This window comes from Myotis nattereri, assembly GCF_964212035.1.
Source record: "Myotis nattereri genome assembly, chromosome: 9".
NCBI lineage: Eukaryota > Metazoa > Chordata > Mammalia > Chiroptera > Vespertilionidae > Myotis > Myotis nattereri.
The window spans coordinates 16529910-16545924 of NC_138084.1; the positions used below are offsets into that span (position 1 = coordinate 16529910).

Below are 16015 nucleotides of genomic sequence, written 5' to 3' on the forward strand. Positions count from 1 at the left end.
GAAGATGGAAACCAGATTTGCAGCCGCACGCGGTGGCATGGACGCGCAGGGAGGGGTGGGCCTGCTTCTGGAAGAGAGCTCGCACATTCTCCTCCAGCCGCTCGCACATGCACGAATGGCAGAAGCCCCTCATGGAGGGCCACACCTCCAGACGCAGGAGCATCTACCCGAGCTGTGTGCACGCACAGTCACACCACCATGGTGCACACTCACCTCCTGGCCATCGATGCCCAGAGAGCACACGGGCTCCTCACACACAAGGTCCACATTTGCTTCTGGGCGGAGGAAGGCAGAATCATAGCAGTCCAGAGCTGGTAGGATGGGATTTGAGAGACCATCCTGTCTAAAACCCTCATTTTACTGTGAAGAATCTGAGACCCTGGCCTAACCTGGACTGTCATCGGTCCCCGCTGAACTGAATGGTGCCTGCTTGCCTTTTAACAAAAGCCTTTGATTTCAATGTCTGAGGCTGCCTTTCTGATTCCTAGTGAGGAGCCACTTGAGCCTCATCAGCCTTGGAAATTGGGGAAACCGAGGCGTAAGAAAGAGGGACGGGGGAGGAACTTGGCGAGTCAGTAGGTCATAGACAGAATTAAGCCTGTGACTTTCCATGCCCCTGCCCTTCCTCGTAGTCCCCCACCTCTAGCTCTGCCGGCCCTAGGATTTACAGGGGAGCGTCCCCAACAACATGAGGACTCCCCGAGGCAAGAGGAAAGACTGGTTTTGTCGATTTTTCTCCTTTGGCTTTATGCATAGAGAGCAAGGGGGATGGAGGGCTGCATGTCTGAGTGTATGACTTCAGGGTGGGAGCCAGTGGCCTGGGGTATAGAGGCATCTAGAAGTAGTGTTGGTGCAGGTGGTTTGAGGTAGAAAAAAAAGGGTGAGTTCAGAGCAGGACTGAGAGCAAAGCAGGAAGCGGGCGGGGCTGTTCCCCAGGCGGCAGGCAGGCAGTGCCAAGGGGCGGACCAGCCTCCTGTCCAAAGATGGGACAGTAGAGCAGAAATTCAGGGGAAGAGAAGCTAAAATAATTACCAGGAAAAGGAGCTGGAAGGGAGGCAAATATTTTCTTCGTCCTTAAGGAACTTTGGTCTTCAGAGAATTTGCAGGGGGGGAAAGAAATCTATCTGTAAGGCCCTTCTCCAGGCAAGGTGGCTGGTGATTCACTGGCTGCTAAGGAAGGCCCTGCACCGCCCTCCCCTTCGCTCCTGCCTCTCCCTAGTGAGAACACGCAGTTCATCTGGGGTGAGTGGAAAGGGCCCGGAGTGAGGAGCCCGCAGGCCTGGATTTCAGAGTTATCTGTGCCCATCACAGTTGGGCAACCTGAGTCAAGCCTCCTATGGCCCTAGGCCTTGGTTTCCTGTGAAATGAAGGAGTGGTAAGTCCTACACTCTCTGAGCTGCAGATTGGGGATGATGATAATACCGCGTTCCCCTGAGTCTAAGGTGCCTTCAACTGTACGATGCTCCCTTCTTTTATGTACATTAAGAAGGAAAGAACGCTGTCCGTTCGACAATAACGTATCATTGATTGTGAGACACATTCTGATGTCAGAGACATTAAAATGGGCATCTCGGAATCAGTGAATATGGTACTAATCTCACAAGCTTGTTCCAAGAATTAAACCAGATCATATAAGTTCTTTACTGCCTGGCACAGAGCAAGTACTCAATAAATGTCAGATTTTCTTATGGTTCATGGTGGAGCAGGGGGGAAGAACCACAGGCCAAAGGGATGAAGATGTGTGAGAAGCCCACCTTCACCCTTCTGGCAAGGTGCCACCCCAGGGACTGCATGTTTAGCCCCAGTTGGAGGGGGTACAGGGAGAGCAGCCCTCAGGCCATTTTAGGAAGCCACAAAAGAACAAAGGGCCCATCTGTGCCCCGGAAGTCAGCCTAATCTCCAGGATGGATATGTTTTCTTTTCGCAGAAGTTCCTGTTAGAGTGTGCCAAAGCCTTTTTCCCTCTACAAGCCAGACAAACAAGGCAGGTTTACTTTGGGTGACCTTCTCACCACCACCCGGGGCCTGCCTGCCGAGTGTAAACATCCACCCTTGCACCCTAGTGGAGGCTCCGGAGGGGAAGCTGGACAATGGGAGTGCCGGGCCTCCTGAGGAGGCAGGCCCTTGACCCCCAATTCCCCGCCACGGACTCTCCTGGGAAGGGCACATTTGGAAGGTCCTCAGAGAGGACAGGACCCTAGGGATCATTAACACTCTCCCCTTTTATAGATGTGAAAATTGAGACACAGAGAAGGACAGTGACTCTCCAGGGGTATCCAAGTGTGGTAGTCCCCACCAAGCACCGCCCCCCCACTCACACACACACACACACACACACACACACACACACACACACCTCACAAACACCAGCCCTGTTCACAACTTCGCCTGGCAGGAGCCCTTCTCTCTACCCTGCCCTTGCGTCTGGGGCTGACAGGAAGCTTATCTTTGTCCTTGTCTCCTGTGCGTCACTGCCTGGGTTGGGATGTCTATGCATTTCGCTTCACAGCTGGAGCAGCTGCTGGTGAGCAACAACCAGATGTTCCTGGAGCCCATAGAGGAGGGGCCACAGTCTGTGCTGTTCTTGACCTGGAGTGTTTGGGGTGTTTGCAGAACCAATCTTGACCTCCTTCCCCTGCCCTTCGGATGTAGAGAACTGGCTCGAGGGGGGCTGGGTTGTGGGACCAGGCCCAGGACTGGAGAGGGAGCAGACCCTCCCTGTTGACACCTCACTTCACTGTCTAATTTCCTCTCCTGGGAAATCATTAAGAGACAATATGGAAGGGAGGCGCTGCTACAGAAGGCTTCAGGTGGGCCCTCTAACCTGAACTAGCACAATTCTTTTCTGCACATACATAGAATAGAGCCTCGAGCTTCGGTATGACCATAACTACTGGGTCTGTGCGGAGCATGGGGTATTACATGCATCATCTCGCTCTCATGCCCCTTCCAGTCTTTCTTTCTCTCTTCTATTTGCTGTTCCCTCTGCCCTCAATGCTTTTCCCTCCATTTTACCCCATAAATGATTCCAGTTCATGATTCCGTTCTCAGCTCACATGTCACGTTTTCAGAAAGGCCTTCCTTGCTCACACAGCCAAATCACACTATTGTATCTCCTTCATAGTCCTTATCACTCTTTCAGATCATCATCTTAAAGTGCCCCGCAGGTTCTCTTCACTCATTCTGGAACGCACCTTCTCAATCACCACCGTGTCTGTCTCTAGTGCAGGGGTGGGCAAACTTTTTGACTCGAGGGCCACAATGGGCTCTTAAACTGGACCGGAGGGCCGGAACAAAAGCATGGATGGAGTGTTTGTGTGAACTAATATAAATTCAAAGTAAACATCATTACATAAAAGGGTACGGTCTTTTTTTTTTTTTTTTTAGTTTTATTCATTTCAAACGGGCCGGATCCGGCCTGCGGGCCGTAGTTTGCCCACAGCTGCTCTAGTGTCTGGCCAGGAACTGACCATAGGTGCTCATTAGTACCTGTAGGCTATGTGGGTAAATCCTCTGCATTCTCTTCTTTGCTGGACTTTGCCATCCCCTCATCCTAGAAAAACAATGATCATGCTCCTACCCCATGCCAGGCTCCGCACTGCCTAGTCCCTCTTCCTGCCCACCCCACCCCCTCACCCCCAGGATTGTTCTTGAAGATCCTGCCTCTCAGACTCCACAGGAGGTGCTGGAACCAGAATGTCTCCCCGGGATTATTTTCAATGGTTCCTGGGGTGTTCACCTGGGTAAGAATCAGGAAAGAGAGGACACTCTAATCCTATTTCTCTAAAACTGTATAATCTTCCCCAATCACTTAAATGGTGCCTGTGCCTGTAATTACAGAGCAGGCTGGGAGGAACACAGGCACAGTCTCTAGCCAACCTCGGGCAGAGGGGCACTTTTGTTCCTCCTGGGGGCCCGCGGGGACTCCAGCTCAGGAGCCAGGAATCCAGACACCTGCTGGCACAAGCTCACTCACCACAGGCTGGCTTGTCCACAGAGACCACTGTTGCCCAGATATAACACATTTGAAAAAAAGCACCCAGGGTCTCAGCACCCTAATTCTACCTGCACTGTTACAATTTCCTTGGGGCTCAGCCTAACTTCTCAGAGTGGCCTTGCCGGTGAACTGGTCCACACAGCGCGGGCTCTCTTCCCAGCTCCTCAGGAACAAACTCTCCAGGAGGCCTGAGAGCCAACAGCCATGTGACAGCCTAGAGAGGCAGAACTTCATTCTCCAGAACTATGTCAACCGGGGCAGGAGATGGGGGGAAAGCCACACGCCTGTCCGCCCACCCCAGGCAAGCAAACCCCTGCCATCTCAGCCTCAGCCTGTGCCCTCTCCCAGGCACTGAGAGAGTCATTCCAGTGACACCCCTGGCTTAGCGGCAATGACATCTCTGCCTCTTAAAGACCTTTTGGTTCCTGAGCTAATTAGAAGCCCCAGACAGCAAGGACACACTTAATCCCATTAATGACTTCTGCTCAGAACCGTGTGCCCCGCCCTTGGTGGGAGTGCCTTTCGGAACCACCTCCATTTGCTCAGGTGCCCGCTGATTGTTTATCAGCCCTTTCAAGAGATTAAGCTGTACTCTGAGCGGGACACTTAGGTCACGGATCCAGGGGGCCTGGGAGTGTCCCGTGGCCATAGGGCGTGCTGCCAGCCAGCGTCTGGGCTCACGCAGACTCCATGGCCACTGTGCTCCACGGTCCTGCTCTTCCGAACCATTAGGCGCCGTGGTTCTCAACCTTCTGGCCCTTTAAATACAGTTCCTCTTGTTGTGACCCAACCATAAAATTATTTTCGTGGCTACTTCATCACTGTCATGTTGCTACTGTTATGAATCGTCATGTAAATATCTGATATGCAGGATGGTCTTAGGCGACCCCTGGGAAAGGGTCGTTGGACCGCCAAAGGGGTCGCGACCCACAGGTTGAGAACCGCTGCATTAGGGGAATTTGAGGATGGATGAGAAGAGGGGCCCTTGCTGCATCTCTGCTGGTCACCTGGTCCTTCCTCCCCCCCGCCCCCCCCCCGCGTCCCCCCACAGGAAAGGTAGAGACAGTCCTTGCCCTGAGGGATTCAGAGTCCAGTTAGGGTGATAGACACAGAACAAACAATGACAGTAGCACATTATACGCATCCCCTGGAGAAAAGCACACGGTGTCCTGCGAGTGTAATGGCGGTAAATGCTTCAGCCTGGGGGTCAAAGAAGGCTTCCTGGGGGAGGAGACGGGAGCAACCTGCCCACTGAGAGATCTGTGAAGGGGCCTGTGAGGTGGGCTTCCCTGCCGTGCACTTGGCTCAGGTTCTAGCGGGGAGTGGGGGGGGGCGGGGGGGGAGGATGGAAATAACTCGGCTTCCTCGTGAGCGTGTGGGAGAGTGGTTAGCGACGCCTTACAAGATGCCGAGGCTCCAGGACCACCGTTCGTTATTGGCTCCAAGAGACTTCGCTTTAGGCCTGTGTTTTGAGAGCCATCCGAGAACAGAGGTTGGCCAAGAAAACCAGCTTGTCTCTTTAAAAGAGGAGGGACGGCTCCCCAGGCCGCGCCCTCCTCATGACTATGAAATTATCGTGAATATTGATGCGGGGGCGTGGCGGATTGGCCAGCTGTGTCACCAGCCAGGGGTTCCCGGTTTCGCGGAGGAAAGTGACAGAAGCCCAGCCGAGGGAGACGCGGAGAGAGCAGGGCTCCCGACAGCCACCAGTCTCGGGGGAGCGCTCCGCTCCCCCGCCCCGGGCTCCCACCCAGTCCGGGGGGCTCCCCAAGCCCTCAGCCCCGCTCCCGGGCTCCCCATGGAAGCCAGCTGTGCCCCCGGAGGAGCCGGAGGAAGAGGAGTCGGCTAAATGCCCGCGGTGCGCCCGGCGCCCCGGAACCCTGCCTTCCGCGCGCCCTAGGTCCCCCGCGCCCCCCGCGCCCCCTGCCCGGGGCCGCGCCGCCCCCGCCCGCCCCGCCCGCGGGGTGAGCCCCGGACCTGCCCCCGCGCGCCCGCCAGCCTCCAGCACGAGCTCTGGGCCGGGCGCGCCGCCGCCCTGGAGTGAGGGAAGCCAGCCCCAGGGGTCCCCGGAGCCCGCCGCGATGGACGCCGTCTTGGAGCCCTTCCCGGCGGACAGACTGTTCCCCGGATCCAGCTTCCTGGACTTGGGGGACCTGAACGAGTCGGATTTCCTCAACAATGCGGTAAGGCGCAGGGTCTGCGCGCCCCTTCCACACTCCGCACGCCTCTGCGCCGCTCGCCCCCCCCCCCCCCCAACCCCCGCCCAGACGGGGCTACACATCGCGCGGAGGAGGGGGCTGGAGCAGGGGCCCCCGAGGGGCACGTGCTGAGAGTTCTGGTTTCGGTGGCGAGGTCCCGCAGCACCTCCCTGTGCCGCGCCTGGACCGGAGCCTCAGAGCTCGCGCCAGGACGCGCCCCTCCTGGGGGCTCCGTCGGTGAATACACTGGCCTCCGCCTCCTGGGGAAGGGGACGTCGGCGCCACCCGACTCCCCGATGTGAGCCTAAAAGGCACAAATCCTGCCCCCGCCCGGGGTTCCAGGACCAGATTGCGCGCAAAGTGGACCCGCGGCTGGTTCTCCGCTGGGAGGCGCACAGGGGAGCGCTCGAGGGGCCAGAGACTCGACGCCCCCTGATCCAGACTCGGGTTCTGAGCCAGACCCGGACACCTCGGGGCGCTGCCGCCCCAGAGTCATCAACGCGATGCCCCCAGGAAGGAACCTGACGTTCCGCTGGTCAGAGCAGCACAGGGCGATCGATCGCCCAGAGAGAGAGAGGTCTTTCTCCCCATCTCTGTGTCTCTAGGTCTGTTTCTCTCTCACCTCTCGCTGACTTTCTCTCTCTCTCTCTCTCTCTCTCTCTCTCTCTCTCTCTCTCTCCTGTCTGTGTCTGGGCTTGTCCTTTTCCTCCTTTTTCTCCTTTTTCTCCTTTTTCTCCCTTTTCTCCCTTTTCTCTCTTCCCCTCCCATCCTAAGGAAACGTGGCTTCTCTCTCTTCCTCCCTCCCTCCCGCCCTCGTTCAGGCTCAGCCCAAAGGCCCTGCTGTGGGGGAGGGGTGTGGGCTCAGTAACAGGAAAAAAATATGTGGGTTCCGAAGAACCTTCCCGGCTAAAATGTGGGCAGCTTGGAGAATCTGGTAGTATGCCCCCAGTGTAGTGAACCTCCAGTCTGTTCTGCACACGTGTGTGTGTGCACACACAGGCGCACACACACACCCAGAGATCATCCCAGGGCCTCTACCTGCTGGGACTAAGATTAACTCGGCCAGACAAAAGCCAAGGGCATAGAAATGTAAAGGGTTGGGCATCTTAGACTTCCACCGACACTGCCCCTGGCTGCTAGACTGATGGTCGCAAAACCAGCCGAGGGGCAGGAACCTGAGCCTGGGAGGCATGGGGTTGAGGTCTCCCCGACGTTCATTCGGCAGCGGAGCTGGGTCGCCCTGCCCTCTGAGGAAGGCTCCTGGTCCCAGTCAGGGGGCGCACTCTTGGGCAGGGAGGCCAAGTGGAGGAGGAGAGAGGACTTGAACTGTAGTGGGGGAGACCTGGGTTCTAGTCCTGCCTTTGCTCTGCCTCCCCCTGTGAACCTGGGCCACACCACCAGCTGCCCTCCCTGGGCCTCGGTTTCTTCGTCTATAAAATGGGCACAGGTTGGATCACGTTTTTCTAAGGATGGTCTGACACAGATCCTAGGAATAAAGTAGCAGACAGCTGGGGGTCCACACACCTCTCTTGGAGTTGGTAACAGATACTGGTCAGAGGGAGGGGGTTGTTGTTTGCACCCTTGTAGCCAAGGGAGGTGGTAGAGCCCCTCTGTGAGGTTCCCTCAGAGCCCTCAGCAGCTGAGTTGGGCTTTTCTTCTGAATGAACTCTGCCGCCTACAGCCTCTTCCTGCTGCTCCATTCAGCCTTGCCTCCCCAGCTGCTCATCTGGGCCTTGGTCCAGCGCAGGAAAGGAGGCACCATCAGACAGTGGTATCCAGCACTAGGACTGGGGAGGGAAAGCCCTGCTAGAAAAGCTCTTGACCTCGGTCCTAGGCCAGGCCAGGAGAGGCAGGGCCAAGGAAAGGATTGCTGAGAGGAGAGGAAAACGAATTCCGGTGCTAGGAATCATGGAATTTGGTTCTAGCTGTGCTTCTGCCACCAGCCAGCTAGGCAGTTCAGACAAGTGACTTTTCGTGCTCTGGTTTCCTCACCTGAAAAAATGGAGATACAGAACCTTCGCCATAGTGTAATTGTAGAGATTCAGTGACAGATTTAATTAAAGATGAATCAGGACTCCGCCTGGCAGGTAAGTTTCCATGGTTAACTTGCTCCAGAAACTTGATAGAGTGACAGTAAGAACTACTCAGGTAGGAGTTGTTGTGTGACCCTCTCTGGTGCCTCCATTTAAGTGTCTACGGTCCCTTTCAGCTGAAACTCCATACCAACTCCTGCTTCATGCTGCATGAGGATAGGGAAATGTTTCCAGGGTTAAGGATAGGAAGGGATGGAGTCTGCATGCTTCTCAGTCTGGAGGATGGAGAGCAGGATATGCACTATCCTTTAAAATGCAGATAAAGGCCATAAAGCCATGCGGGAAGTGTATGTGCTCTGTCGCTCCATGCAAAAAGCAAACATCAGAAGGTATGCTCACCCTGCACACTACTACGTAAGAAGCACACATTCGCTTGGCCAGAGACGGGAGAATGAGCATGCGGTCAAGTCCAGTGTGCTGGGAAGGTGGCGGGGGAGGGAGCTTTATTTTTTCTTTTGTGAAGATCCTGTCATGCAGTCTTGTCTATGTGATTCTCAGAGACACCCCTCGGAAGGGGCTGCCCTTCCTGCCAGATGTGGGACTTCTCCTCCCCATATCCTCCACGGTTCCTGAGGTGGCCGCCCTCGAGCCCTCTTCCCCGTGCCCTGTGGTCAGCCCCCGGGCAAGTATGAGAAAGGGTCTGGTGCTCAGAGAACTGGGATAAAGGACCAGAGGGAGAACAGGTCATACCTCCAGACAGAGACACTGGTTCTGGGTGCTTCTTGCCTCGTTCCTCTGGCTAAGGGGAAGGGGTGACTCTGATTTCTCCAGGGGAAAAGGGCTTTGGATCCCAGAGAAGGCCCAGCTGGGAAGGTGCTGGGGGGTGGGAGGAGAAGGAGGAAGAGAAGTTCTGTTGTCTCAGAGGGGAGCAGCAGGAAGCTTGGAGGATGTTTGCCCAGCACACTCATTTACCTCCCAGCAGCTGGGGAGGCTAGGTATGGGAATGACCAAACCCAGGGACCAGCCCAGGAGAAGGGAGGTGTGGGGCTAAGCCTGAGCACTGCTGCCCAGGCCCCCAGCCTGGCTTCTCCTGGCTTCTCTCTTCACCCCCACCCCCACCATCACCCCCAGGCTTGGGAGGACTTAAGGAGATTAGAGAAGTATGTGCGTTTGGGTGTTCCTATGTCTGTGTGTGGGCCTTTAACAGCCCTTAAAAGGGGAGGGGTATATGTGTGCGAGCCCATGTGCATACATGTGTGCTTCTCTTTAAATTCTCACCAATGAGAAAGAGGACCCAAGGGCCAAAGCACTCTGGTCTCAGAGTAGAATCCACGGGAAAAGGACTAATGGAGCAGCCCAAATCTTAGGGCTCCTAGTCAGGAAGGGAGAGCTCCCCGAATGCCTACTCCTCTAAAACACTGAGTTTGTTTGGGCAGGTTTTATTGTTTTGTTTTGTTGTTTTGAGCTTCCCCTACTGAGATATGAGCTCCTTGAGGGCAAGGGTTTATCTGTCTTGTTCACTGTTGTACCCCAGTGCCATGTTCAGTGCTTGGCACAGAGTAGGCCTCAACCAACCATTACTGAATGACTGAAGGGGGGCCTAGGCCAGACCCCACATTTTTAGGGAGAGGGGAAAAAAAAGGTGCTTAAGCTCATCTACTCCCAGCCATCAGTCCTGCAGCCTGCACTGTCTCTGAGATTCAGGCAGGTTCTCCATGCTTTCCAATGAGTTGTTATTGCCTTGAGCCATCCCCATCCTATGTGTGGTACAGACACCCGTAGCTCCTGAGACAGGATAGTCTAGAGCTGACTGAGCCACAGCAAATTTAATTTGTAGTTTAGGCCTCAGCTTTGAGCATTGGCTCTAGGGCTTCCCTCTTCCCCATTTTCTTCTTGTTCAGGACTCCTGGATCCAACTTAAAATTAAGTATTTTCCTGGCCCTACCTCAGGGCCTTTGCACGTGCTGTTCCTGACATCTAGAATGCTTTCCCCTCAGTTCTCTCTGTCTCATCTTCTTCACTTCAAATGTTACCTCTTTAGAAAAGGTTCGCCCAACCACCTCTAGTGGGACTCTCTGTTATTTTCTGTTTCAGTCCTTTGATTTCTTCATAGCTCTTATCTCAGATTGCAATTATTTTATTGGCCTATTGTCCATTTTCTCTGTGAAAAAGAAAGTTCCATGAGAACAGAGACCATGACAGTGTTGTCCGTTGCCATAAACCTAGCACAGTACCATGGCATACAATAGGTGCTTAATATAGTAAAATTCCACCAGAAGGCAATAAGCAGAGTCCAAAGTATTCAATCAGGTAAAATGTGAGGACATGGTATTATAGGATCAATGAAAAACAATAGATTTCAGTGGGTCTGTTCTCTCACAAAAGGCACAAAAGTCAAGATTGTGAAATGCCACTTACCACATGCCACAGACCAAACTGAGAAGGTTCTAAAGGAGCACGAGGCAGTCAGCCCTTTAGGTAAAAGTTTGCCCCCCTTTGTTTGAGATGGGCCCCAGGTGTAGGACAGAAGCCACGGCGTGGTCGCATTGTAGTGGACTCTGCTCCATTTCAAGGATTTACTCTATTTGTAGAGAAAAATACTTCAAACCGGGGCAATCCCAATAAGGGAAAGGGGAGAATGTTTTTAAAAAGGAGAGGGAAGCCCTGTGCTCAACAATAAAGATAAAAAATAAAAAGACAGACCTGTGTGCTAAAGAAGTATACCCATAATTCCTGAAGGGGCCCTGAGGTCCTCTGGGTCCTGGCCTGCTCAGCCCTGAGGGCGATGGAGATGCTGGATCCCAGGAAGATGCTGTCTGTACCCTGATCTGCTGTGAGGTCCCTCCGGCTTCCCTGGACCAGCTGGGGATTTGCTTGGTCGTCCCTCAATACATCTGTCCCCTCCTTTAGCAACTGGCGAAGGAGGTCACAATGCAGAGGGACCTCCAGCCGCTCACAGCTAGAGACAGACAGAGGACAAGGGACAGCAGCAGGACTGCGGGGTGCCCTGAGGGAGCAGAGCATGGCGAGAGCCTGAGGAAGGGCACAGATGAGCTGCAGGTCATGGAAAGTTTCTCAGAGGAGGGAGCCTCCACACTCTTCCTCCTCAGTGTCCCCATCTCTACTGGCAAAGGGATGACGGAAGGCATTTCAGCGGGGTGGACTGGGGCTGTGTATAGGCGTCATTGTCCCTCTGCAGAAGAAAAACAGAATTAGAGAGGAGGGGGACCTCGTAACTGTGTTCTCGGGCTGGGATCCCATGGAGCCCAGGAGGGGAGAGCACCATCTCTCTCTTGCTATTGTACTGGTTTGAACTTTGCTCTCCAGAGCAAGGGAAGTTTGGGATCTCAGATATCAGAGGAGTCCCACCTTCATCCTCTTTACTCCCATCCTTAGGGCACTGTGGATGCATAGAGCAGTAGGAGCAGAGCCAGCAGGTTGCCTGGCCAGTGAGAGGAGAGGCCCCACATCCCATACTCGCTCGGGGATGCTGCTCCCAGCCTGCCTGGGAACTCAGACCTTTGCTCTCTGCAGCTTCCAGGACTCCCTGGGAAAGTCTGCTTATGTCTAGCCTAGCCTGACCTGGCTACTGTGCCAGGAGAGGGGAGGATGAAGGACAACCTCCCCCGCGCCCCCCGGCCCTGTTGTGCCTTCCCTCCCTGTATCATGTGCCTCCTGCAAGTCTTGGTATTGAGGCCCTCCCCGAGCAGCCCTCTCTGGGACCTGGCTTGCCCCTGAACCTCCCTCAAGAAACCAGCTCCAGATGCTGGAGAACAGGCTGTTCTTCTGGACGTCTCAGTGCTCCAGGGGGCAGGATGGAGGAGGAAGATTTGGGTGGAGTTAAGTCAAGACCATGAGCATTGCTTTGGCTGGAATGCTATGTAACCCCCTCGGACAGACTAGGGGAAGCCAACGTAAGTGGCAGAACCCTTGACCAGGATTGGGAAGAAGGTAGGAGAGGGTGTATCTGGTTCAGGAGAAGCTGGGAGAGGCAAGAACTCTGGTCATCAGAGAAAATATCCTGATCCCCATGACCTGAACACACTGTATCATCAAGGCCAACTTGACAAATAAGGCAATCATGGGTTCCCTGCTGCCGGGTTCAGTGTACCTCCTCTCCCAACCCTCCTGGGAAGAGCCCTCACTGAAGCATCCTTGGCCCTTGGCTCTTGGCCCAGGAACCACTTCACCCGTCACAGAGGGGCTGACACATCTGGGCTGGGCTCTGTGGTCCGACATAACAGCTGGACAGCAGCAGCTGTCCGCCATCCCCTTCCAAAAGAATAACAAAAATGAAAGCAGCAGTGGCGTGAGCAGGCTCTTCAGGCCCTTGAGGAGAGCCAGGAGGCAGTTTTAAAGCAGCAATGGAGAGGACTTGCTTTGGAAGCAGACAGGCCAAGCCTTCGCCCACGTCCTCAACCCTCCTCGCCTCATTGCCCTGATTTTCTGTGTGACCTTGGGCCTTGGCGTCCTCATTTGCTGAACTAGACTGTGAGTTCTTTGAAGGCAGGGAGTTGTCAGGCAGTTATTTTTATCTATTGCCTAGTTATAGCCATAGTGACTGAGTGCTCAGAAATGTTTATTTATTGGAAGGAAGGAAGAAGGAAGGAAGGAAGGAAGGAAGGAAGGAAGGAAGGAAGGAAGGAAGGAAGAAAAGAAGGGCAGAGATGGTGGATGGATGAATGGGTGGGTAGATGCATAATGGAAGATGGACACTTCTACACTACCAACTTTGATGTTACTTTTTAAAAAATGGATTTTGTTTATTTATTCAAGGAGTAAATCTTAACCTAAATCCCACATCTACCTTTCACTTTACCATGATGGCCTTTTCTATTACAAAATAGATTGTGCACATAAAAGTATATATATATGCATGTATATGAATTATAAAGTATAATAAAAATGGACACCTGGGTCCAAACTACCAGCTGAGAATAGACTCAGCTCTGAATACCTTGTATCTCAAACCACATGAATCTGGCCTGGCCAGTGTAGCTCAGTAGTTGATCATCGGTCTATGAACCAGGAGGTCACAGTTCAATTCCCAGTCAGGGCACATGCCCAGGTTGCGGGTTTGATTCCCAGTGGTGGCCATCAGGAGGCAGCTGATCAATGATTCTCTTTCATCATTGGTGTTTCTCTCTCCCTCTCCCTTCCTCTCTGAAATCAATAATATATTTGTAAATATATATTTTTTCTTTTCTTTTTTTTATTGTCTTATTGCTTAAAGTATTTGTAAATATATTTTTAAAAGACCACCCATGAATCTGGGGAAGAGGTGAGCAGTAGACCATGAATCCACTCCACTCTGGGCAGATTCTGATCAAGAATCTCCTGAGATGAGGTGCCTACTCCCAGACCCAACTTGACCAGACAGCTAGTCCACAGGAGAGATGGCAGGTACCTCAACAAGCCCTGAGGAGCCGTTAACAGCTGCCTTTAGCTATTCAAACCTGGGAGCAAATTCTAGTTCTCACTGTTTGTCATTTGTGTGAGCCTGACAGGTGCCTACACCTCTCCCAGCTTATGTTCCTCATCCATAAAGGAGGGATGACCATAGAACACAGGTTTCTTGTGAAGATCCGATTAGATAACTTTTGGAGAATGCCTAGCACAGTGCCTGGCATGTAGTAAATCCTCTGTAAACAATAGCTGTTGCTGCTGCTTTTCTGATTATTGCTGTTGTTGCCTGAACGGAAGGTCCCCAGCACTGAACAGCCCTTGGAGGAATGTCTTACCTTCTCCATCCCTGTGCTGACCCCGAGCATAGGGATTTTATTTTCTGATGTGTCTGACCTCTCTGGAGCTGGAAGGCTTTTTGGGGCAAAGCCAAAAGATGCCGAGCCTGTGTTTTGGGGGAATAAGGAGAGGGTGGCCAGTGGTGAGCAAAACCAAGGCCCCAGTGAACACCCAGTACATGGAGTGGAGGGCCCATATTTGTATCTAGTACTATATTTGGGATAGGGCAGCAAGAAATCAATCGTTCCTTCAACAACTAGTGTTGTTGTGTGTGCTTAAGAGCGTAAGCTCTGCAATCAGAGCTTGGTTTCAAATCCTGGCTCAAACTCTGACCTGAATGAACCTGAGTAAGCTACTTCTCAATGTCTCAGTTTTCTCAGCCATTAAATGGGGATACTAATAGTACCGACCCTATCTTCTGAAACTTTAATGAGATAGATACTGCATAGAAGGAGCTAAAACAGTTCCTGGGACATAAATATGGGCTGTTATTATCATTACTATTAGGCATACTGTATGATGAGCACTGTGTGAGGCCCTGCAGAGCGTTTAAGGATGAACTCCATCCTAGATTCTACCTTCAAGGAGGTTCAAGTTTAGAAAGAGAGATGGGCCCCATTGTGCATAACTGGAGTTCAAGGCATGATATCAGCCAGTGACCTAACAGTCGATAAGTGATTCGTTGGTACAAGCGGGAGAGGACTCTTCCAGCTGGGTGATCAAGGAAGGCTTCCTGGAGGAAGCAGCATTTGCATTAGGACTTAAAGGATGATAGGAGTTGGAATGAAGAGACAAAGGGCAAAGGCATTCTAGGCACAAGGAATGGTACAAGCAAAGATCCTGCAACAATGGAGCTCACAGCAGTTTCAAGAAACTGGGAGCGGTCATCCAATGAGGCTGGAGGGAAGACAAAGATGAGTAGCTCCAGCTATCTGCTAAGTGGAATGCGGTGCTTAGGAGCCGGGAGTGTTATCTGTAGGCGGAAGGGAGCCAGTGATAGTTCTGAGCTAGACACAGTGGTGGTCCCAGTGCTGACTGAACTGCCTCAGTGTTGGGAGTCCATTGGAGGGATGTCAGCTGTCAGCCTGTCCAGATGAGGAAGGACCCTCTCCCAGAGGGGACAGAATTGTGGGCCCTTCCCAAACCCAGAGCAGCCCAAGGAGGCAGCTGATCCCAGGTCCCTTCTCTCCTCCTCCTTCCACCCTCTGCCCTGATGTGACTCTCGCACTGGGCCAGGACTACCAGTCCACTTCTGGCTCTTACATCCCCAGCGTTGGGGACAGGCTGACCTGGGGAGTCTAAGGCAAGCCCACCCTTGCAGCAGGACAGGCTGTCCCTCTTCATGCTGACAACCCTAGGCTCAACCATGTCCTTCCTCCTGGCTTAACCCTGGGACACTAATGGGGTTCCCCCACCCCTCCTACAGTTCAGGAGCCTCCATTATCAGGCAAAGCATGTCCCTATTGGCCCCAGGGAAATAGAAGGATCTGAGTCCTCCTGAGCCCAGCCCAACCTGGCAACTAACCTCCTTGGCCTTCCCACCCATCAGCTGGGACAGGATGCCCAGAGCCCCTTTTGTCATCCTCCCCGAGAGGAAGTCCAGCCCTGCCCTCTGCTGCCCCAAAGCCTTCACCCCTTTCTCCCCCAGGGCTGTAAATCAGTTCCACATTTGGGATCTGGCATGTACTATCTGCCCAGAACTTTCCCCTCCCTTCGCTCAGGCTCCCATCTCCCCCACCCCCACATGGTCAGCCCATGGGGTCTGCAGAAGGAGAAGGGCTCCTGCATTCAGTGACCCCCTTCAGTGGTCTTGAGAGGAAGCTAGACTGTAGACTGGACCAGAGGACAGTGGGCCAGAGGCCCTCCCAGAGAGAGATGAAAGAGGAAGGGGGTGGGGTGAAGGCAGAGCTTGAGCAAGCGTATGAGGGGATGAGGGGTGGGGGGTGGCGAGGGAAGGAGGGAGGTAGTTCCCAGCTCAGCACATTCCTGAGACATCTGGACGTGCTGGAAGGGCCCCAGCTGGCCCTCACGGCTGTGGCTCCAGCT

General features: G+C 53.6%; 1 protein-coding gene across 1 annotated transcript in view; it reads left to right on the top strand.

Annotated features, from left to right (window-relative positions):
* The first annotated feature begins 6076 nt into the window (after nucleotides 1-6076).
* CREB3L1 (cAMP responsive element binding protein 3 like 1) overlaps nucleotides 6077-16015 on the top strand; it is a 35738-nt gene continuing 25799 nt past the window's right edge. Inside the window, exon 1 of the mRNA XM_081099348.1 lies at nucleotides 6077-6179. Within this exon, the coding sequence (XP_080955474.1) occupies nucleotides 6078-6179 (102 nt within the window). The 5' untranslated portion in view covers nucleotide 6077. The remainder of the gene's footprint in view (nucleotides 6180-16015) is intronic.